This window comes from Oncorhynchus tshawytscha, linkage group LG20 (assembly GCF_018296145.1).
Source record: "Oncorhynchus tshawytscha isolate Ot180627B linkage group LG20, Otsh_v2.0, whole genome shotgun sequence".
NCBI lineage: Eukaryota > Metazoa > Chordata > Actinopteri > Salmoniformes > Salmonidae > Oncorhynchus > Oncorhynchus tshawytscha.
In genome coordinates, this window is record NC_056448.1 from 13,420,169 (window position 1) to 13,444,845 (window position 24,677).

Below are 24,677 nucleotides of genomic sequence, written 5' to 3' on the forward strand. Positions count from 1 at the left end.
ATGCGTCCGACCGCCTACTACTGAAAAAATGTACATTTGTGTCGTCACATGTTCTAAAGTGCAGAAACAAACTTACTAGACAGGAACCCCTACTACAGTAACATTTTCATAAACAGAACTGTATTTGTATGAATGTTTTGAATAATTATTTTGAGGGCAATATAATGACACATTTACAAAAACTGAGAAAGTTTCTCAGCCCGAACGAAATCTAGTATTTGTACATCTATGCAAGTTAGTTGCTATGGGGATAGGACGCTTGGTCATTGTGGCCTCGCTTGTCTTTTACCACCTAGCTAGCTAACCAGCTATGTTGACCTAATGTTAAATTTGACTTCACTTTGAAAATTGAAAAGACAAGTGGATTGAGCTAATAGGAGTCGTTCGCTTGGACACATACGAGGTACAATTTGAGTTAATCAATTATTTTTAGCTGTAAAAGTAATGTATAAAAATGTCACATTTGCTAGCTAGCTAACTTTGTTGGCATAATCTGCGAAATGTTCTTATTTTGTTTCAGTTTTGGTTGTCATTTGATCAGTCAATGTAAACAAACAATGTAGCTATAGCTAGCTTCAAATGATAAACTATTTTCAACTACCTGTTCCATGAATGGACTGTCAAGTCTTTGCATCCATAGCTGTAGTCTAGTGGTTACCAGATACATTTATTTCTACAGCATCCTCCAAACCAGTTGGTGGTGGGGCTGCAGTTATGCTGTAAATTGATTAAGGATTGTGCCTTTAAGTTAATAAACAATGTTTGAAAATCATGTATGTTCTGCTTACAGCCATGCCTCATCTGAAGAAACCTCGAAAAGTGGAGCCCCTGTCAAAATTATGGGACAGAAAGGCACAAAAGTGTGGACTGCGACACACTGTTTATTCAGTCAATGGAGATGAATACACCGGGGATTGGCTGGACAGCAAGAAGCATGGTACTACTGTAGCATGACATAGATTTTCCACACACCAAGTATTAGGCCTAGGCTTACTGTGTCACCGTTCAGACACATGGGCTGTGATTGGTTCTCTCCAATTTAAAAATAATAATCTTTCAACAGATTCTAAGAACATACAGTACCAGTCAAAGGTTTGGAGACATCTACACATTCAAGTGTTTGTCTTTATTTTTTTCTATATTGTAGAATAATAAACTCTTGGCATTTTCTCAACCAGCTTCACCTGAATGCTTTTCCAACAGTCTTGAAGGAGTTCCCACATATGCTGATCACTTGTTGGCTGCTTTTCCTTCACTCTGCGGTCCAACTCATCCCAAACCATCTCAATTTGGTTGAGGTCAGGTGATTGTGGAGGCCAGGTCATCTGATGCAGCACTCCATCACTCTCCTTCTTGGTTAAATAGCCCTAATACAGCTTGGAGGTGTGTTAGGTCATTGTCCTGTTGAAAAACAAATGATAGTCCCACTAAGCGCAAACCAGATGGGATGGCATATTGCTGCAGAATTCTGTGGTAGCCATGCTGGTTAAGTGCCATGAATTCTAAATAAATCACAGACAGTGTCACCAGCAAAGCACCCCCACACCATCTCACCTCCTCCTCCATGCTTCAGGGTGGGAACCACAAGTGGAGATCATCTGTTCACCTACTCTGCGTCTCACAAAGACACAGCGGTTGGAACCAAGAATCTCAAATTGAGACTCCTCAGACCAAAGGACAGATTTCCACCAGTCTAATGTCCATTGCTCGTGTTTCTTGGCCCAAGCAAGTCTCTTCTTATTGGTGTCCTTGGTAGTGGTTTCATTGCAGAAATTCGACCATGAAGGCATGATTCACGCAGTCTCCTCTGAACAGTTGATGTTGAGATGTGTCTGTTACTTGAAGCATTTATTCTGGCTGCAATTTCTGAGGCTGGTGACTCCAATGAACTTATCCTCTGCAGCAGAGGTAATTCTGGGTCTTCCTTTCCTGATCTGTAAATGATGGGCAAATTAACATTCATGGATATAGTTTACTTAGAAGGGACAGAAATAGGAATGGTGGGGGTGTAGCACTGTACATTCAGAATCATATACCTTTTGAGAGGAGAGATGACCTTAATGTATGTCAAATAGAGGCACTATGGGCTCAAGTACATCTGCCTCACCAGGCACCCATATTGGTAGGTTGTGTGTATAGACCTAGCTCTAAGGTGTCCTATCTGGATTACTTATGCACTGGGTTTGACCAGGCCACAGATAGTAACAGAGATGTAGAACTGTGGTTTGAAACAAATGGTTAATGATACTACTAGATCATCAACTAAGTTGGGTCATCGTTCAGATACATGCATTGATCTGATCTTCTGTAATATACCATTGCAATGCTTAAAAGCCAGATCAATGCGAGTGGGCTGGACAGACCATAATATTGTGGCCATTACCATGAACACCAATGTTCCAAAGAAACCCCAAAGGATTGTGGTCATGATACATTTTTAAAAATGTAATCATGAGCTATTTCAAAATTATTTGGCTGCTGTACCCTGGGCGCTGATTTATCTAGAGGATGATTTAAATCACGCTACTGAATGCTTTATTGATTTGCTCACTGAGGTAATAGACCATCATGCACCAGTAAGAAAGAGTACAGTTGAGGTTCGTCAATCTCCATGGATTGATGAGGAACTGGGTGCAGCTTTTTCTCAAAGAAATATGGCAAAAGTCTTAGCAGCCAAATCTGAAATAGAAATTGATGAACAGAATTATAGAACATTACGTAATTATGCAGTTAAATTAAATCGTAAGAAAAAAACGTTATTTTACAAAAATGCTTTTAGTGGTTGTAAAAAGGTATGGAATACAGTGAAGGGCTTACTTGGTACATCTATCTCATCATACCCATCTAGTGTGGAGATTGATGGGAGAACAATCACAAAACCAGCTGATATTGCCAATAATTTAGCAGGTTTTTTTACAAAGAAAATGTATTTAATGAGCGATAATGTAAACACCCATTCTTCCAAACAAGCTATTGTCCAATGGATTGATGATCATATTATGAGCAAAACAACATGCTCTTTTAGTCTACAAATGGTGTCAGTAGAGGTGTTAAACCTATTGAAGTCATTACCCAATGGTAAATCTACAGGTTATGATCTTATGGACAATTTTTTACTTCGCTATGCTGCTCCCCAGGTAGCAGCTCCACTGAAATACATATTTAATTGGTAACTGGAAAAGGGGACATTTGCAAATGTATGGAAGCATGTTAAACTGTGTTCTATCCTGAAAGACAGCAAAAAAAAAAACAATTACTCCTCCCACTAGTCGACCAATTAGTCTACTCCCTTCACTCAGTAAGATATTGGAGGGTATTGTGAGTTGACAAATATGGGAGTACATGGAAAAGAATGATCTGATTACAGCCAATCAGCATGCTTATCGCAAAAAAAAAACATTTTACTACCACTGCATTGGTTGACATGACTGACCATTGGCTCAATGCTATGGATAATGGCAGCTTTGTGGAGTACTATTTTTAGATTTTAGTGAAGCATTTGATTTAGTGGATCATTAAATCATTTGGACAAAAGAGAATGTTGGTAAGAGACAGACATTCAGTAAATAATAGGAATAGATTGTCCACCATCTACAGTGCCTTGCGAAAGTATTCGGCCCCCTTGAACTTTGCGACCTTTTGCCACATTTCAGGCTTCAAACATAAAGATATAAAACTGTATTTTTTGTGAAGAATCAACAACAAGTGGGACACAATCATGAAGTGGAACGACATTTTTGGATATTTCAAACTTTTTAACAAATCAAAAACTGAAAAATTGGGCGTGCAAAATTATTCAGCCCCCTTAAGTTAATACTTTGTAGCGCCACCTTTTGCTGCGATTACAGCTGTAAGTCGCTTGGGGTATGTCTCTATCAGTTTTGCACATCGAGAGACTGAAATTTTTTCCCATTCCTCCTTGCAAAACAGCTCGAGCTCAGTGAGGTTGGATGGAGAGCATTTGTGAACAGCAGTTTTCAGTTCTTTCCACAGATTCTCGATTGGATTCAGTTGTGGACTTTGACTTGGCCATTCTAACACCTGGATATGTTTATTTTTGAACCATTCTATTGTAGATTTTGCTTTATGTTTTGGATCATTGTCTTGTTGGAAGACAAATCTCCGTCCCAGTCTCAGGTTTTTTGCAGACTCCATCAGGTTCTCTTCCAGAATGGTCCTGTATTTGGCTCCATCCATCTTCCCATCAATTTTAACCATCTTCCCTGTCCCTGCTGAAGAAAAGCAGGCCCAAACCATGATGCTGCCACCACCATGTTTGACAGTGGGGATGGTGTGTTCAGGGTGATGAGCTGTGTTGCTTTTATGCCAAACATAACGTTTTGCATTGTTGCCAAAAAGTTCAATTTTGGTTTCATCTGACCAGAGCACCTTCTTCCGCATGTTTGGTGTGTCTCCCAGGTGGCTTGTGGCAAACTTTAAAACGACACTTTTTATGGATATCTTTAAGAAATGGCTTTCTTCTTGCCACTCTTCCATAAAGGCCAGATTTGTGCAATATACGACTGATTGTTGTCCTATGGACAGAGTCTCCCACCTCAGCTGTAGATCTTTGCAGTTCATCCAGAGTGATCATGGGCCTCTTGGCTGCATCTCTGATCAGTCTTCTCCTTGTATGAGCTGAAAGTTTAGAGGGACGGCCAGGTCTTGGTAGATTTGCAGTGGTCTGATACTCCTTCCATTTCAATATTATCGCTTGCACAGTGCTCCTTGGGATGTTTAAAGCTTGGGAAATCTTTTTGTATCCAAATCCGGCTTTAAACTTCTTCACAGCAGTATCTCGGACCTGCCTGGTGTGTTCCTTGTTCTTCATGATGCTCTCTGCACTTTTAACGGACCTCTGAGACTATCACAGTGCAGGTGCATTTATACGGAGACTTGATTACACACAGGTGTATTGTATTTATCATCATTAGTCATTTAGGTCAACATTGGATCATTCAGAGATCCTCACTGAACTTCTGGAGAGAGTTTGCTGCACTGAAAGTAAAGGGGCTGAATAATTTTGCACGCCCAATTTTTCAGTTTTTGATTTGTTAAAAAAGTTTGAAATATCCAATAAATGTCGTTCCACTTCATGATTGTGTCCCACTTGTTGTTGATTCTTCACAAAAAAATACAGTTTTATATCTTTATGTTTGAAGCCTGAAATGTGGCAAAAGGTCGCAAAGTTCAAGGGGGCCGAATACTTTCGCAAGGCTCTGTATGTGTTATCCAGACAGAAAAGAGAAATAGTCAAAATAACATTTCGATTTAGACCAATAAAGAAATTGAATAATTTAGCTGAGCAAACCAGAAACCTTTCAATATATAAATTCAAACAATACTTTAAAACCATTTAAATATAATACATATGAAAGTTGTGCTGGACTATGGTCGATGAAGAATCAATCTATCTTGTTAGACTGTTAGGGTATTAATCGGGTCAATATGTTAGTGTATTATGTCTGTTTGTAGCAGTGTGTTATATGTGAAAATGTGATCGTATTATAAATTGTATTTTAATGTTTAAGGACTCTTGGAAGATTAGTCCAAATGAGGACTAAAAGATCCTAATCAAATCAAATCAATCATGTGGCAGTCCTCATGAGAGCCAATTTCATCATAACGCTTGATGGTTTTGGAACTTGAAGAAACTTTCAAAGTTGTTGAAATTTTCCATATTGACTGACCTTTATATTTTAAACTAATGATGTCCTGTCGTTTCTCTTTTCTTATTTGAGCTGTTCATGCCATAATATGGACTTGGTATTTTACCAAATAGGGCTATCTTCTAACACCCCTACCTTGTCATAACACAACTGATTGGCTCAAACACATTAAGAAGGAAAGAAATTCCTTTTAACAAGGCACACCTGTTAATTGAAATGCATTCCAGGTGACTACCTCATGAAGCTGGTTGAGAGAATACCTAGTGTGTGCAAAGCTGTCATCAAGGTAAAGGGTGGCTACTTTGAAGAATCTCATATAAAATATTTTGATTTGTTTAACGCTGTTTTGCTTACTACATGATTCCATATCTGTTATTTCATAGTTTTGATGTCTTCACTATTATTCTACAATGTAGAAAATAGTAAAAAAATAAAGAAAAACCTTGGATTGAGTAGGTGTTTCCAAAGTTGTCAGGTACTGTAGATAACTTTTTTTCTTTCCCACTATAACTTCAATAGTATTGGTCATCACTTAATTTGTTACCAGCTAGACCTTTTATTATTTTTTAAATCTGCAATGAATATGTGGGTGGCTTTTCTCACTGTTCCTTTAATTTTTCTAGGCAAAGGAACTCAAATTTGGAAGAAGGCCGGGGCCATTTATGATGGAGACTGGAAATATGGCAAACGTGATGGATACGGGACCTACAGCAAACTCCTGTCTGTAACCAATGAGTATTCAAGGGAATACTCAGGTGGATGGGAAAATGACAAAAAGCATGTATGTACACAGGACAATGTTTGTTTTGTTAGGCTAAGAATGTAAATAATGTTAACCTAGGCCTATTCTATTTCTTCATTTATTATAAGACACCTGGCCTCAGTGAAACAAGGGCAGGTTTCTATGTCTTCTCATCTACCTTAGGGGTTTGGGACCTACTTCTACAGTGACACTGCCTGCTATGAGGGAGAATGGAGTGAGGATCAGAGGAGTGGCTGGGGCAGGATGTATTATGAAAATGGAGACATATATGAGGGAGAATGGCTGAAAAACAAACATCACGGACAGGGCATGCTTCGTCTCGGTAAGGGCACATTATTTTACATTTAAGACTATCTCATGACTGGGGCGGCAGGTAGTCTAGTTGTTAGAGCGTTGGGCCAGAAACCGAAAGGTTGCCGGATTGAATCCTCGAGCTGACAAGAAATCTGTCGTTCTGCCCCTGAACAAGGCAGTTAACCCACTGTTCATGGGTAGGCCGTCATTGTAAATAAGAATTTGTTCTTAACTGACTTGCCTAGTTAAAATGGTTAAATTTTTAAAAAAATAACCATTTAAAAAAAGAAGGAATGACTGTTGTCAGGGGTGTGTGGAAGACAACATAAGTTGATTTCCAGAGTGTGCAAGTGGATGGGTGAGAAAGATGAAGTAATTGTAGACTACATTTTATTGCATCTTCATTAGTGTACTTTGACAATATGGATGTAATTCAATGAAACACTAAGACATCAATATTGCACACAAGTCTTACTACTGTGCCAACAGTGATTTTTTTGTGAAAAAAAGTTGTAATTTGGTTTTAATTAATTCTGTGTGGGTTTGAATGGATTTAGCCGTAGACTATATACAGTATGTCAGGTTGCGACTTCTCTCATTTGTTTTGAAGCCAATGAAAACAGGTATGAAGGCAACTGGAAGTATGGGAAGAAGAATGGGCATGGAAAGTTCTTTTACCTGGACAAAGGTCAGCTTTATGAGGGCTTCTGGGTGGACGGAGTGGCCAAATGTGGAACAGTCTCTGACTTTGGAAGAGCTGAGGCACCAACACCAACAATATACCCAATTCCTAAGGTACATACGTTGTCTTTTGAAGTATTTTAAGAGGTTTGTCTTTACCGGGTGTTGCAAGTGTTGAGCCAAGCCACTTTACCTGCTTATGTGAATATCAATTCACAGTATGGTGAGGTCTCCCCCTTTTCTCTATTTAAAAAGGTACATCTGTTGGATGTGAGATCAGTTTTAATGGAAACACAATCAACATACCACAGTGAATAGGACAAGCCAAAGAAGAACATCAGAACACCCTAAAGTGCTCCATCTCTGCTGATCTCTGCACACCATGCTCACTTACCATGCTGTTAAATGCCATCATGTAACGAATAAAGAGAGCACATCATCATGAGGAAGATTTGAGTAATTTTACTTCTATGAAACGGGACCACTGAACATGATTTGACTTGTAATGAGATCATGGTGCCATCTGGATATCATTCCCAGTGGCAACTCGAGGTATTACAAACACATTCCTAGAAGCAAAACAAAAAGTAAAGTTACATTTGCCAAGACCAACCCACTCAGTGTACAAACAAGTCACAAAGGGTGCACTTTGAACAGAAAATGAAATCAACAGATAACACTTTTACAAAGCCAATTGTGTTTAGAAAGAATATGTGCAGTTAATCTCTGTATTCACTGTTTAAGCAGCAGTGAAAATAACTTGACGCTTTTCTAGTCACAAATTCATATTTTCCGACCAAATAATCATGGTACAAAATGCTATTTCAATACCACAGGTTACAACTATGAAAACACTTTTTGTAGAGTTTATGCAGCAACATTTGGCCAACCGATTAGACTAAAAATAACTTAAGCAGGCTGATTACATTTAATCTCTCAAACATGAATTGAAACCTGAACCTTAGGTTGAATACAGAACTGACAGAAGTAAGACAATGGTCGCGTTTCGCTGGTCAGACATTGCATGCATCAACCAATGGTTGCATGCCACATCGTCGACTGCGCCTTCGGACACCAGATTGTTATAACATATGTGGTTAGCTGGTACTTAAAATACCTATCCAGGCATTGTAAGATCTGGCATGCATCAGCAACGCCTGGGCAGAGGTACGTGCCCGTTCATTGGTGCTCATAGAATACAATGAGGCAAGCCACCGTGTCACAATATAGTAGTTAAAAGGGATAGTTTACCCAAATTACAGAATGACATATTGGTTTCCTTACCCTTTAAGCAGTCTATGGACAAGGTATGACAGCAATCCAGTCTTTGGTTTAATTTCTCTGGGATTGTTTCCACAAGCTAACGTTTTAGCATTTGAGGCACAAATCCCATTCGTCATTTTTTGCACATCATGTTCAAAACTTAAGTGACTTTTGAGCTTTACTACCAATTTGAGATACTTTCTTATGATTTGGACACGATGCGTGAAAATTGCTAATATCGACCCATCAATGTGATTTGTGCCACAAATGCTAAAACGTTAACATGTGGAAACAGTGCCAGGGACACCAAAGCATAGATTGCTTTCATACCTTGTCCTTGGGCTGCTTAGAGGGTAAGGAAAACAGCGTCATTTTGTAATTTGGGTGAACGATCCTTTTAATGAGAGGCCTCTTTAGCCCCCCTCCTACCATTACCTGTAAGGTAAAAAAAAAAAAAAACTGGCCTAAATGCTCCAAGTGCCAGTGAAAGATGCATTCTCAAACATTTGTATAACTTCAGCCAGTAGTTTTGAAAGTGCTGGTCACGAGACAAAAGTGCTACCCGTTTTTTGTGTACGACTTCATCCAATTGTGTGCTATGTCATCCATTTTGTGTGATATGTTACAAATATAGCAATTTGTATGATTTCATAAGATTTAGCAATTTGTGTGGTATGTTACGAATCCAAATGACCCTTTGCTAAGCCCCCGGCCCCCTTGGTTACTGTTGCAACCTTGGACCACGTTTTCCCAGGAAGCCTAATTCCCCCTTCGAACCACTGGCGTAATCCCCTCACAATGACAAACTGTGTTTTTAATACACAATGAAATTAAACACAGACTACCCCGTGAAAGTCAGGAGACTCTTGGGTATGTTGTGGTTGACTGTCATTGCAATTGCTTCATGGGAACCTGGTAAAATGAAGGTTGTAGTGTGGCTAGCCACTGGACAGCTCTGAATGCACTGTCAGCATGCAGCCAAAGTTACTAACCACTTTTGGAGCTAACTAGTGCTCTTAAATCGTATCCCGATGTCGACAGCAGATGAGAGTTGTATTCTAGCATGGCTAATTTAGCTTTTTTTTTTATATAAAAAAAAAGTTATTAACTGCAATATTAGGTGGTCAATAAGACAGAGCTAGTTAAGCAAGCTGAGTTAGCAAACAATGTAACTAAAGTATAATTTTGAATTAGAAAAATAATTTAACAGGCTCTGCATTTCAGGAATCACAGTAGCAAGTACCTGCGCACTTTTCAATTGTAAAGCCATTTAAAACGATTTGTTTTTGGTTAGAAATTCTGTTTTTGTAATGGCTTTCATGCGTTTCACATATGAGCTTATCCGTGGTGTTGGAATTGCTGGCAGGTGCTATCCATTGGAGCGCTGCGATTGGTTGGAGTGCATCTTTAAGACTGTTAACTGGTATAGTTTCACAGTTAAAAGTAACACTGTCTGGAATCATTCTTTTAAAAATCATTTAAAAAAATCTCTAGAAATGTGAACATTTGGAAACGGTGAGTAACATCTCAAATGTTTTGAAATTATGAGCAGATTATGTAGCGTTTTAACAGAAATGTATAACTATTGGCAACAAAGGATTGGCTTGAAATAGACATTATCAACGAGAGGTCAGTCTTTATGGGAAATGAGAGCTAGGGGATTGCAAGTGGGACTCCCCTCTACCGTCCAGCTCATTCTGCAGCCTGGTCAGGTTGGATAACTCCTCCAGCTCCTGGAACTGCCTGTCTGTCTTGTGGCTGACAAGGGAACGGTAGAAATGTACAGCGAAGACTATAAATATCAGGCCAAAAGGCACCATGATAGAGGTGGAGGTGATGGCGGCAGCCACACCTGCAGATATGGTCCCATTATTGGGGTTGTGGTTCTTAGGCCTAATGGGTAAAAATTTTACCCAGCAGAGGAGCACCACCTCAGCCAGGAAGAGCAGGGTGCCAATGACTGTCGAGAAGGCCCAGGCCAGCTCTATGTGGTGGTGCATTCTCTCATGTGGCGACTCCTTCACCGAGTTGAGGTTGTGAACATTACTGACTGCCTCGATGTTAGGCAGGATGCAGGTACTAACCATCAGGGCAAAGAGGTGAACAGCCACCAACACTGTGGTGCAGGCACTGAAGGCAATGAGGAGACCAGGTGGGTATGGATAGCTTGTGTCCAACTGAACCTCCACCATTGCTACCTGAGAGAAGGGGGGAAGAACATTGTGGCATAAGCATACAAGACAGGCTGTCTGGAACATGACCTTCCAAAATGAAGCAGAACTCTTTTTTTTTTAACTAGGGAGTGCAAGAAATCCATACATGATTAATACATAACGTTTCTGGTTTTGGATGATGCTGGTCCTCATGCTATGCACATCAAATAATTGCCTCTGCTGCTATGCATCTGACTTTGGGCCAGTTTATTCCTTACCATAGCGAACCCAGACAGTAGAGCAGACGTTCGACTGGAAGCCTTCAGTTTTGCTCGACTCAAGTAAAGCTTCCTCCACGACAGTGCTTGTAATGAATGTTCGTTCAGACTCATTGCACTGCTGAAATTGAATAGACTGAACGGGCTGATTGTTGTTTGACTCGTAGCCTATGTGGCTGTTCAACAATTGGCATTAGCTAGCCTAGATAGTAACATCCTCGGTGTCCACGGACATCGATGTAGAAAAATTATCGGTTGAGGTCCATTCTATCGATTCTCGCTAGTATTCCTGTTTACCTTTGTAACGTCCACCTCTTCCGCACCGCGGTTTCGATCGAGCTGGATGGCTGGCTGCACCCCCGGATTACCCATAAACCATTGCGGTAAAGATAAATAAACTTGGAACAAGTTTGCCTATGTAAAATAAGTGAGTTATTGCTATAGTTGATCATACAAACAAGGTAGTTACCTAATTCACCACAAAACTATTTCTAGTTCGTACAATGATTAGATTACGGTCATTGTTTTTCATGTAGGGTCACTTGTGCAAAATGTCACCAAGCTTACTTGACCCCATGATGAAGGAAGATTTTGAAGATGATCACCCAGGAGATGTTTTCTCTGGCGTCTCGAAGGGGTCTTCGTGGTTTAGAGAGAACACGTCAGAACTGGTAGACGCACGTCGACTGACCCGAATGATAGATCGAAAGAAAAGAGTGAAGTCTATCGGTTTTATTGTAATTTGATCAAGACAAAAGTTTTTCCCGACTCATGCAACACTTGGGTATATGAGATATGCACTGAGACAATGGGGCCAAGTGAGCCGACACTTGCAAAACGCAGTCAATCCATCAATCTGTGTCCTCCTGAATTTGAGTGCGCAAACACTTTACGGTGTCGCGTGTTTTCGGATGCACTCTCATGCATAGATTGAGACGATAGCTACAAATCATTCCAAGCAAACAGTCTGACACACGCTTACTCAATCTTCCCCAATAAAAATGATACCAACTCGTATTTGTTTTAAATAGCACGCTTTTTTTCATGTTATTACTTTAACGTCACGGGTAGAGTGAGATTGCAGTAGCCTCCATGGGGTGCTGTTCCGCCAATGTTAAATTGTGAAAGCAACATGTGTTTAGTTATAGGGTGCGTTCGTAAATTCGCTCTGGCTATCTATTCCGATTTTAGAGCACTCGCGTCTGGAGTGTGCCAGAGCACATAATACTGATGAATTTAAGAACGGTCAACACCGGTTTTAGCACAGTTACCAATACTCTAGGAAACATGCAAACAGTCTAACCAGTCCTGCTAGGGGGAGTAAATGGTCAAAGTGAGGTGTTCAATTCAAGGGGCTTTATTGGCATGGGAAACATGTTTACATTGCCAAAGCAAGTGAAATTGGTAAACAAAAGGGAAATAAACAATAAAAAGTGAACAGTAAATATTACACTCACACAAGTACCAAAATAATATGTCTATATACAGTGTTGTAATGATTGTGCAAATAGTTAAAGAAAAATGGAATAATAAATCAACATAAATATGGGTTGTATTTACAATGGTGTTTGTTATTCACTGGTTGCCGTTTAATCGTGGCAACAGGTCACAAATCGCGCTGCTGTGATGGCACACTGTGGTATTTCACCCAATAGCTATGGTAGTTTATCAAAATTAGATTTTTTTTTCTCGAATTCTTTGTGGGTCTGTGTAATCTGAAGGAAATGTGTGTCTCTAATATGGTCATACATTTGGTAGGAGGTTAGGAAGTGCAGCTCAGTTTCCACCTCGTTTTGTGGGCAGTGTGCACATAGCCTGTCTTCTGTTGAGAGCCACGTCTGCCTACGGCAACCTTTCTCAATAGCAAGGCTATGCTCACTGAGTCTGTACATAGCCAAAGCTTTCCTTGATTTTGGGTCAGTCACAGTGGTCATGTATTCTGCCACTGTGTACTCTCTGTTTAGGGCCAAATAGCATTCTAGTTTGCTCTGTTTCTTTGTTAATTCTTTCCAATGTGTCAAGTAATTATCTTTTTGTTTCTGATGATTTGGTTGGGTCTAACTGTGTTTCTGTCTTGGGGCCCTGTGGGGTCTGTTTATGTTTGTGAACAGAGCCCCAGGACCAGCTTGTTTAGGGGACTCTTCTCCAGGTTCATCTCTCTGTAGGTGATGGCTTATTATGGAAGGTTTGGGAATCACTTCCTTTTAGGTGGTTGTAGAATTTAACAGCTATTTTCAGGATTTTGATCATTAGCGGGTATCGGCCTAATTCTTCTCTGCCTGCATTATTTGGTGTTTTACGTTGTACACGGGAGGATATTTTTGCAGAATTCTGCATGCAGTGTCTGAATTTGGTGTTTGTCCCATTTGGTTGATTTTTGGTTGATGAGTGGACCCAAGACAATGAATGGCAATGGGTTCTATAACTGATTCAAGTATTTTTAGCCAGATGCTAATTGGTATGTCAAATTTTATGTTCCTTTTGATGGCATAGAAGGCCCTTCTTGCCTTGTCTCTAAGATCTTTCACAGCTTTGTGGAAGTTACTTGTGGGGTTGATTGTTTAGGCCGAGGTTGGTATAGTTTTTTGTGTGCTCTGGGGCAACGGTGTCTAGATGGAATTTCTATTTGTGGTCCTGGCAACTGGATCTTTTTTGGAAAAACATTATTTTTGTCTTACTGAGATTTACTGTTAGGGACCAGGTCTGACAGAATCTGTACAGAAGATCTAGGTGCTGCTGTAGGCCCTATTTGGTTGGGGACAGAAGCACCAGATCATCAGCAAACAGCAGACATTTGACTTCAGATTCTTGTAGGGTGAGGCCGGGTGCTGCAGACTGTTCTAGTGCCCTCGCCAATTTGTTTATATACACTACCGGTCAAAAAAAATTGAACACCTACTCATTCAAGGGTTTTTCTTTATTTTTTACTGTTTTCTACATTGTAGAATAATAGTGAAGACATCAAAACTATGAAATAACACATGGAGTGATGTAGTAACCAAAACAGTGTAAAACAAATCAAAATATATTTTAGATTCTTCAAAAAGCCACCCCTTGCCTTGATGACAGCTTTGCACACTCTTAGCATTCTCTCAATCAGCTTCACATGGAATGCTTTTCCAACAGAAAGACTTCCCACATATGCAGAGCACTTGTTGGCTGTTTTTCCTTCACTGTGCGGTCCGACTCATACAAACCATCTCAATTTGGTTGAGGTCGGGGCGGGGGATTGTTGAGGCCAGGTCATCTGATGCAGCACTCTATCACTCTCCTTCTTGGTAAAATTGTTTACACAGTCTGGAGGTGTGTTGGGTTATTGGCCTGTTGAAAAACAAATGATAGTCCCACTAAGCCCAAACCAGATGGGATGTCGTATTGCTGCAGAATGCTGTGGTAGCCATGCTGGTTAAGTGTGCCTTGAATTCTAAATAAATCACAGACAGTGTCACCAGCAAAGCACCCCCACACCATAACACCTCCTACTCCATGCTTTATGGTGGGAAATACACATGCAGAGATATCCATTCACCCACACTGCATCTCACAAAGACACACTATCTTCTGTATATCCCTCTACCTTGTCACAACACAACTGATTGGCTCAAACACATTAAGGAGGAAATAAATTCCACAAGTTAACTTTTAAGAAGGTACACCTGTTAATTGAAATGCATTCCAGGTGACAACCTCATGAAGCTGGTTGAGAGAATGCCACGAGTGTACAAAGCTGTCATCAAGGCAAAGGATGGCTATTTGTAGAATCTCAAATGTAAAATATATTTTGACTTGCTTAACACTTTTTTGGTTACTACATGATTCCATATTTGTTATTTCATAGTTTTGATGTCTTCACTATTATTCTACAATGTAGAATGTTTTAAAAAATAAAGAAAAACCTTGAATGAGTAGGTGTTCTAAACCTTTTGACCGGTCGTGTATATGTTGAAGAGAGTGGTGCTTAAGCTGCAGCCCTGTCTCACCCCACGGCCCTGTGAAAGACATCTGTGTGTTTTTTGCCAATTTTAACCTCACACTTGTTTTTTGTGTACATGGATTTCATAATGTCATATGTTTTTCCCCAACACCACTTTCCCCCCATTTGAATAGCAGACCCTCATGCCAAATTGAGTCAAAAGCTTTTTTGAACTCAACAAAGCATGAGAAGAGTTTGCCTTTGTTTTGTTTGTTTGTCAATTAGGGTGTGCAGTGCGAATATGTGGTCTGTTGTACGGTAATTTGGTAAAAATCCAATTTGACATTTGCTCAGTACAGCACTGAGGAAATGTACACGTCTGCTGTTAATGATAATGAAAAAGATTTTCCCAAGGTTGCTGTTGATGCATATCCTACGGAAGTTATTGGTGTCAAATTTGCCTCAACCCCAATCCACAAAAGTGATCAGTCCTTGGTTCCAAATATTAGGGAAGATGCCAGAGTTGAGGATGATGTTAAAGAGTTTAAGTATCCAATTGGAATTTGTGGTCTGTATATTTTGTCATTTTATGTAGGACACCATCAACACCACAGGCCTTTTTGTCCTGTAATTTGTCCTGTAGTTCATTCAATGTAATTGGAGAATCCAGTGGGTTCTGGTAGTCTTTAATAGCTGATTCTAAGATTTGTAAAGTTTTCGCTGTTTGTTTTTTGTTAAAGAACCAAAAAGATTGGAGAAGGGGTTTAGATAACTCTTCGTGTTGTTGTTTGTTTAGTGTGTTCCAATTTTCCCAAAGTAGTTAGAGTCTTCTGCTTTTAAATGCTAGTAAAACTAAATGCTGCCCGCACCCACCTGCCCGACTAGCATCACTACTCTAGACGGTTCTGACTTAGAATATGTGGACAACTACAAATACCTAGGTGTCTGGTTAGACTGTAAACTCTCCTTCCAGACTCACATTAATCATCTCCAATCCAAAATTAAATATAGAATTGACTTCCTATTTCGCAACAAAGCCTCCTTCACTCATGCTGCCAAACATACCGTCATAAAACAAACTATCCTACTGATCCTTGACTGTGGCGATGTCATTTACAAAATAGCCTCCAACACTCTACTCAGCAAACTGGATGTAGTCTATCACAGTGCCATCCATTTTGTCACCAAAGCCCCATATACTACCCACCACTGCGACCTGTATGCTCTCGTTGGCTGGCCCTCACTACGTAGTCGTCGCCAAACCCACTGGCTCCAGGTCATCTATAAGTCTTTGCTAGGTAAAGCCCCGCCTTATCTCAGTTCACTGGTCACCATAGCAACACCCACCCGTAGCACGCGCTCCAGCAGGTATATTTCACTGGTCATCCCCAAAGCCAACAGCCCCTTTGGCCGCCTTTCTTTCCAGTTCTCTGCTGCCAATGATTGGAACGAACTGCAAAAATCACTGAAGCTGGAGACATATCTCCCTCTCTAATTTTAAGCATCAGCTGTCAGAGCAGCTTACCGATCACTGTACCTGTACACAGCCAATCTGTAAATAGCACATCCAACTACCTCATCCCCATATGTTATTTATCTTTATGCTCTTTTGCACCACAGTATCTCTGCGTGCACATCATCATCTGCACATCTATCATTTCAGTGTTAATGCTAAATTGTAATTATTTCGCCTCTAGGGCCTATTTATTGCCTTACCTCCCTAATCTTCTACATTTGCACACACTGTACATAGATTATTCTATTGTGTTATTGACTGTACGTTTGTTTGTGTAACTCTGTGTTGTTGTTTTTGTCGCACTGCTTTGCTTTATCTTCGCCAGGTAGCAGTTGTAAATGAGAACTTGTTCTCAACTGGCCTATTTGGTTAAAAAAAGGTAAACTAATATTATATTTTTTAAAGTCTATCGATTCTTCAATTACATTAAGCTAATTTCTGACATGATGCTCCTTCTTTTTCCATAGTGTATTTATGTATTGTTTTAGTGATTCACCATAGTGAAGGCGTAGACTCAGGTTTCCTGGGTCTTTATGTTTTTGGCTGGATAGGCTTCTCAATTTCATTCTTCAGCTTTGGCTTCCTTCATCAAACCATTTGTCATTGTTGTTATTTTTTTAGGTTCTCTGATTGAATATTTTTTGATTTGATAGGGAAGCTCAGAGGTCAAATATACTGTTTAGACTTTCTACTGTTCTCTCATTTGCGTCTGGAAGTAGCTAGCAAGCTAGCCAACATTAGCCTGTTAGCTTGGTTGCTTGACTGCCATTGTGAGGTTAGAATGCTCGGATCAACCCTACTCTAGAGTGTCCAGAATGCGCTCTGAATGCTCCGAGTACGAAACACTCTGAATTTACCAAAGGACAATCCGACAATGTTCTGAATTTACGAACACCCTGAGCGCACTCTGAGCGTTCTCTGGCACTCCAGATAGAATTTAAGAACACACCCATAGTCATAAGTCATGATAAACACTATAGACATATACACACACACACACACACAGCAATATCTAAGTGTGCTTGATATTTTTCTCTTTGTATGTCATTAAAAAAGTGTCAAATAAATAAATAAAAATGAATAAATAAATAACAACATTTACTTGGTCCCCCACATTCTTTATCATGTGTTTAAGTTGTTATATTACAGTGAACTTTGATGATCCCAATGTAATAAAAAAACACTTTCAAAATGGCTGGTATACTTTTTTTTTAAAGTGTGCCACAAGTAGATCATTAATCCAGTGTGATGACCATTGCATACCATACGATGGCCATATTATGCCAGCTTAAAACATGAGGTAAAATAATTGGTTATTCTATATTACAGTGAACTTTGAGTTGTTGACTAGTAGATCATAAGATGTCTATTTTATGCCAGTTTAAATATGTTTTGTGGTGTGTGCTACTAGTAGATAAATAGTCCATTGTCATCAACATTGCAAAGCATAACATGTCCATATTATGCCAGCTCTAAAATGGGGGAAATACTTGTTTTGTCCTGTTATTGTCATGCCCTGACCTTAGAGAGCCTTTTTATTCTCTATTTGACTTGGGTCAGGGTGTGACTAGGGTGGGCAATCTGTTGTATTTTCTATGATGGCCTGGTATGGTTCCCAATCAGAGGCAGCTGTCTATCATTGTTTCTGATTGGGGATCATACTCAGGCAGCCTTTTTCCCACCTTAGTTTGTGGGATCTTGTTTGTGTGTAGTTGCTTTCTGCACTGCATATAGCTTTACGTTCGTTTTTTTTGGTGTCATTTAATAAAAGTAAGATGTTCGCCTACCACGCTGCACCTTGGTCTCCTCATTCAAACGACAGACGTGAAATTATAGTGTACTTTGAGGTGTTCTAATTAAATGTGTCCACTGTTGCAATTGAACTGGATGATTAAAGATGTTGATTAAACTTAAAACTATTGTCACCGTCTCAGCTCACACTTCCCTTCACCGAATGAAACCAGTTTGATGTTTATGCTTTTATTCAAGATAACATAAGAGCTTTGTGCGTGCAATAGTTTGAAGAGAAATCTTGATTACATTGAGACCAATGTCGGAGTGGCATTAACTAAAATACAGTGGAATAGAATACAGTATATACATATGAGATGAGTAAAGCAGTATGTAAACATTATTACAGTGACTAGTGTTCCATTATTTAAGTAACCAGTGATTCCATGTCTATGTATATAGGGCAGCAGTCTCTAAGGTGCAGGGTTGAGTAACCGGGTGGTAGCCGGCTAGTGATGACTATTTAACAGTCTGATGGCCTTGAGATTGCTTCTTCAGTCTCTCGGTCCCAGCTTTGATGCACCTGTACTGACCTCGCCTTCACAGCAAATTTGAAAGTGTTTATTTAACACCATGCGTGTTCATTTTAACATTCGTCCAGTGTTTATATAGGTCCACTCAGTGTTAGTATTGAAACACCCTCGAGTGTTAAGATACAACACTTCAGGTGTTGTTCAAATGACCCATCGGTGTGACCCAACTCTTACACAAGACTGGCATTTCATGCTCCATCTTAATGCAAACTAACAGTCCCTCTATGTACTCCATGCCATCCATCTTAACCCAGCTGGTAGAGTAAATGGCTTTCTGCATAGTGACCTGAACTGACGCTGCAAACTCCTCACCAGCAGTAAAATCACTCAGGGAAAATGCTTTCATCGGTCCATACTCCGTTTGTCGCAATGGTGATGTCTCCCAGTGATGACCTATAGGAAATTGGTGTTTTTTGGTAAGGGACTTAGTAATGTTCTTGAAGTTTTTGAGGGTGTTCTAAAGAGTTTGTGCTTTGCCTCAAACCTCATATGTAATACAGGACTGATTTGTCTTATGCATGCTGGGTGTTTTCATAAAGTGATGTGTGGGTATTAAGTTATGTAGGAACAACTGTTTGAAAAGTGTGTGATGTTCAGTTATCAAATGCTTCAGATACAGTCATGCCCTGGCTAAGAAAAAAAATGGATTATTGCAGTAAGATGAGCAGCAAATTCTAGTTCTCATTTTCTGGTGGAAAAACATCCCCCAAAATCAAGGGAACATTTCTCACAAGACAATTGGAAAATAATTAAGTGCTATGCCAGTTCCACTGTTCTATAGGTTGACTTTATTTGGATGGTTTTTGCGTTCCAAGTACCCATAGTCAAATGAGTAGATTCTAGAGAGAAGTGCACGTTTCTAAAGAAATTTTTCAGAGACATATTCAAAAAACAATTTTAACTCAAACTGAGCCACCTTTACAAGAATGTCATGCATTATGTCCACAGAACAATGACTACAAACATGTAAGCGCTGCAAACTGTTCAGTTTAGAATTTCTTTACACCATTCACAGACGGGAGCTGTGGGTCTGACTGCAACTGATTCAAATGCATTTCAAATTGATATTTACCACACAAAGGTCATCCTCACTGTAAACCGTCTGAGCATTCGACTTTTCTATCAAACAGAACCGGCAAAAGTAATGACCACTGAAGGACTCTGAAACCAAGGACTGCATGCACCCCCAAATTGTCTCCGGTTATTTGGCAGATAGTGCCATAAACTCTATCAGTTGAAAGTAATTTTACACCATCACTCCAATTTAACATCATTAACCAAGGGCTCTAGAATGGCATAAAATACATATTTCTTTTAGATCTTGATAATGAAATAATGAAAATAAATGAATATTCATCACTGCAGAGTTCAACTTGGTGGGGATTCGTGAGGACAAAATAAACGGTGCCTATCTGGTAAACACCACGCTTGGATCCAAGCAGGTTGGCAGCTTCAAAGTCATCATAGTACAATTGGATCTGTAAAGCATTTCTAGGTTTTGAGAACAAGGGATGAGTCTCAAAGAAACTTCCAACACAAAAGTCTTCATATGTGTCTTCCACAGATCTATCCCTAGGTGCATTTTCCAATAACTTACAGATTTCAGAATTGTCGACACATGAACGTCAATATTTCCAGTGTAGGAATACAAATGTATCTTTCACTGGGACTTGATCATACATGCATGTTTGTTTATTTTGCCTGCTGTCGTATCTAACTCTCAACACTACTTCTACTGACTCCACAACATCTCTTGGTTTCTGTGTTAAAACTGGCAAATGGGTTTTCAAAGTTCTCCAAACGATCCTTTACAGCAGATGTAGAGGGGTTATCCATAGGCATAACTGACAGAACATCTTGTTCAATTTGGGAGTGCAGCCCAGTAGTGAGCTCTTCTAAATCACAAACTACTGTTGACACAACTATTTGCAACACCGCTAGCTTGCAACATGGCAATGAAGGAGGCTCACATATCTTTAGCAAGACTGTCCATTCTTCTCAAAACAATCACTGAGTGTTATCGTGTGGGACACCAATGTTGCCACCCATTTGTGGAGCTTCTGACTGGACTGGAGAATCAGCAACATGAGAGGGCACTTTTAAGATTAATGCATCAACTACTTTACCAATATATCCTTATGAATACTATTCAAATGTTTTCTGAAACCGGAGTACGTTGAAAACTGCCATCTACAATTATCTTGAGCACCGACCAATCTAAACTTGGTGGAGGGATAGAAACTGTGCTTAATTCTCAAATGAGATATCAAGGACTGGCTGTTTCTGTGCAACACTTGACAGCAAAAGCACCGTAACCTACATTTATCTAGTTAAGAAGTTTTTTTCCTCAACTCTATCATGCTAGGGGCCTCTCTTGTTTTGTCTACATCAATGTTGTCGATGGTTGTCTGCACAAATGTGTAGAAGTTGACAAGAGCATCGTCATACGTCAGGTTAAAGACAAAGTGGGCATTGAACAGTTCATCAAACGCACACAGACCGCTAGTTGCCTGGCAGGGAACAAACCTCTTGTCCACCATGATGTAGTAGTTGCCAATCTTGCTCTGTCTTCTTCCGACGGCAAGGAGGTATGTCTGTCGACCATGGCTCCCATCAAGATGGTCTACAATGCTGCAACACACAAAGGGTCTTTCTAAGTCACTCCCCACATGTTAAGACAATGAAGAGACAAACCCCCAAAAGAAGCCTACCTGGATAATTAAAGGTGATATATATATATATTTAAAAAATAAAATAAAATAGCCTCCTTGCAAGCATCACCAACAAGCTGGTGGTCCAGGACAGTCTTCCTCCTATGGGTTGTGCCTCCCGACTGGGGTGAAATACTCTTCTTGATGGGTCGAAGTGAGGTCTTCCTTGACACAGTCTTCAGCTGATAGGCAAAGGATATCTGAATTGTGTCAGGAACATAGAAGTGTTACTTAGATGTGGGAAAAGGTGACCAACATGGTCGTCAAATTGTTATTTTTAGACTTGATTCTATGACTGTTTGATGCCCCTTTCAGTCCACATATTAAAGCATACACATGCCAAATATGTTTTGTTGATGAAGGTACTGTATCTTTCTAGTTTCATAATCAGGCCAAAAAGCATTAATGTATAGTTTGATTGTTTTGATCCAGTGTTTGTGTCCAGATTGGCTAATGAGAAGCTTACCAACGCATCTCTTTCATTAAATGTTTTAGATTTTTTATTGGACCTTTATTTAACTCGGCAAGTCAGTTAAGAACAAATTCTTATTTACAATGATGGCCTACTCCGGTCAAACCCGGACGACACTGGGCCAATTGTGCGCCACCCTATGGGACTCCCAATAACAGCCGGATGTGATAACGCCTGGATGTGGCTGACTAAGATGGCAATCATCTCTCCTGGTTCTGTGGTCTAATGTTTTGGTTGTCTGGTACTCTTCCAATACGTCTTGCCCACCAGGTCTACTTGTCAGGGCATCTCGGACCATCTATTAAAACGAGATAAAAGTTAAACAATTTAGGGTTGTAGGCAGCTGCAGCTGGGGGGTACTTTTGAATATAAGAAATATTGTTTCACCCTTCCCTTCTCCCTACTACTTTGCGTTAAAGTGATACATTTTCACCCCATCCAGTAGGTGGCGGCACACACCACAAACGTCGTTTACGGACCGCCATAATACCATAGAAGATGATTTCTTGTGAAATTTAGCCCCGACTACATCGATTCGCCCAAGGTCAATACTTCTAAACATGTAAATTGTTGAAATCTTACCCTGTACCAATGTTTAACCTCTGTAGTTATGTCCCTTTATTTGTTTGCTCAAATCCATACTTTTTAACAATACGTTCGTCAAATACAACCTCGGTTTCCTCGTTTCTGTCTCCAAAATGGCATATCAGGAAGAATACGCTAATTCAATCGCAGATTACGTTAAGTAATGTGCATTAAGTCATTTTAGAGCAACAGAAAATTAGTCAACGGTCGGTGGTTATATTTGAATGTTTTGTTAAAAAGTTTGGATTTCAGTAAACAATTAAAGGCAATACAGAGGACAAACAGGTACAACGATTTTTGAACGAAAATCGTTTACCACTTTAAGAAGAAAATGGAAGAAAAATGAGTTTATATTAGACAAATTAAGGTAGGTTCCTCCCGGTTTCGTTCTGTTTAAGAAACGTTTTGCAGCCGGATCGTTCTAGTGAATATGTCCCTGCTCAGCTCTGTTGCAGTTCATCAGAAACTTCATTCACCATGTGGGGTTGAGTTTAGTTTGCTAATCGGAAACATATACTGGAGAATGCGCACCAAGCCAATTGCAAATTATTTGAATTGTAGCGGGTGATTATAACGAAGCCATACGTGTCACACGTTGTAGTTACACACTAACAAATTGTTATAATAGATTGTCTAAATAATTCAATGTCTCCGCTACGGATATCGCGCATGAATGCCATGCCGTTCATGAAATTGCAGATCTGTGACGGACAGTGTGGAATGGTCGCAGAAAGAAATTGTAGTGTTTTTTATAAACGTTCACAACTATTTGGGTTGACATGAATAAGTAGTGTTGGAAATCAGCCACTACGGATGACGTTGTCCAACAATGTTTTGATTCAATCGGTGACGTAATCCAGAACACAACAAATATGGTTCCCACTTAGTTTTGTGTCGAAACGTAAAGTGATAATTACTTTCAATGTGATTATTTGTTTTTTTTAAATTAAGGTGTAAACGGATATACTAGGCAAGGGCTCAGATCATGGAAGCGAGTGCAGAATCTGGACGCAAACTGGTGTGTAGCATTACCCTATTATAGCTAGCCTTGTTTGACTACTGTGTACGCGTTAGCTGAGCTATCATCAATAGCTAGCTAGCGTTACAGTGATCCTCATTAGTCAGAAGAAGTGCCATGTTAAAATGTTGACAAAGTTCAACTTAATGTAGTTGCTTACATTTGACTTGTTTGGTAAATTATATAGCTAGGTAGTTGGCTACATTACATTATTCACAAGCCCACTCAGCGCAACGTTGTGGCAAGTGCAGCAGTTCCAACGTTGTTGTTATTGTTTTGCATCTATTTTAGCACGTTATGTCAATGTTGATCCGGGACATGATATCAGCGATTGATGTTATTAACGAACATTGTCTAATCATCTGTAAAGGTGTTTGCAGCAGAAGGCCCATCTACAACCACACATTCAGAGGTTTAGCCTAGCCATGTGCACGTGCACCACTGTTTTATTGTGAATTATTTCGAGCCTACACAACAATGCACTGACTGGCCTACTCTTTTCTAATTTGAAACGACAGCTCTTATTCCAAGCCATGCATACATATTCATTATATGCATTTTTTTTTAAACGCGGTTAGTGAGATGTGATAAATTAATATATTGATATTGATATATACTTTTATAACAGTTATTTTCATTCCTCTAGCGCTCCATCTGCCGGACAATGTATGACGAAAACGAGGACTTCTCTGACGTTGAAGAAATTGCAAATGTCAGGGGTTTCAATTTGGAGGAGAAACTTGTTAGTGACTCATACAACACACATTTCGTTCAGTTGATGGATGGCAAAGGTACACATCTGTTTCATTCATAAAATATTACCACACACTCACAGTCCCCCAAGCAGACTCATAACTGACTGGACATGCACAATTTCTACCCTTTTATGAATTCACACATGATAAGGGAAAAGTTCCTGTTGGTTAATTCATTTTTTGTGCAGGATGTCCTCACAAATCCATGACATACAAACACATCACAAATTGCTCTACCTGAATATATATGCAGAAGTTATGGCCCACTGACTACTTACACTT

At 39.7% G+C, this 24,677-nt stretch overlaps 3 protein-coding genes across 10 annotated transcripts in view; 2 read left to right on the top strand and 1 right to left on the bottom strand.

Annotated features, from left to right (window-relative positions):
• The first annotated feature begins 57 nt into the window (after positions 1 to 57).
• Positions 58 to 7,846, top strand: morn3 (MORN repeat containing 3). Its single transcript, XM_024380688.1, has 6 exons — positions 58 to 403; positions 791 to 937; positions 6,293 to 6,450; positions 6,595 to 6,754; positions 7,337 to 7,521; positions 7,663 to 7,846. Exons 2-6 carry the CDS (start codon positions 793 to 795, stop codon positions 7,723 to 7,725), a joined length of 711 nt encoding a protein of 236 aa, XP_024236456.1. The 5' UTR covers positions 58 to 403; positions 791 to 792; the 3' UTR covers positions 7,726 to 7,846.
• Positions 7,847 to 12,216, bottom strand: orai1b (ORAI calcium release-activated calcium modulator 1b). The gene is made up of 2 exons (XM_024380689.2): positions 11,102 to 12,216; positions 7,847 to 10,868 (listed from the first exon to the last, which is right to left on the bottom strand). Exons 1-2 carry the CDS (start codon positions 11,213 to 11,215, stop codon positions 10,308 to 10,310), a joined length of 675 nt encoding a protein of 224 aa, XP_024236457.1. The 5' UTR covers positions 11,216 to 12,216; the 3' UTR covers positions 7,847 to 10,307.
• A 10,305-nt stretch (positions 12,217 to 22,521) lies between these two features.
• The window catches only part of LOC112219441 (lysine-specific demethylase 2B), a 51,391-nt gene continuing 49,235 nt past the window's right edge, over positions 22,522 to 24,677 (top strand). For 4 of the 8 annotated variants that reach the window (XM_024380682.2, XM_024380681.2, XM_024380683.2 and 1 more), the window contains exons 1-2: positions 23,452 to 23,640; positions 24,287 to 24,431. In XM_024380682.2, the coding sequence (XP_024236450.1) occupies positions 23,608 to 23,640; positions 24,287 to 24,431 (178 nt within the window). In that variant the 5' untranslated portion in view covers positions 23,452 to 23,607. Of the gene's footprint in view, positions 22,990 to 23,450; positions 23,641 to 24,286; positions 24,432 to 24,677 lie in introns of those variants that run through there. The other 4 variants (XM_042302213.1, XM_024380685.2, XM_024380680.2 and 1 more) reach the window with 4 other exon arrangements.

Coding starts and splice junctions, on each gene's coding strand:
- morn3 (XM_024380688.1), top strand. CDS start 793: ATGCCTCATCTGAAGAAACCTCGAAAAGTGGAGCCCCTGTCAAAATTA. Junction 6,755..7,336: donor ACAGGGCATGCTTCGTCTCG/GTAAGGGCACAT, acceptor TTTGTTTTGAAG/CCAATGAAAACAGGTATGAA. Junction 7,522..7,662: donor CAATATACCCAATTCCTAAG/GTACATACGTTG, acceptor CTATTTAAAAAG/GTACATCTGTTGGATGTGAG.
- orai1b (XM_024380689.2), bottom strand. CDS start 11,215: ATGAGTCTGAACGAACATTCATTACAAGCACTGTCGTGGAGGAAGCTT. Junction 10,869..11,101: donor TACTGTCTGGGTTCGCTATG/GTAAGGAATAAA, acceptor CCCTTCTCTCAG/GTAGCAATGGTGGAGGTTCA.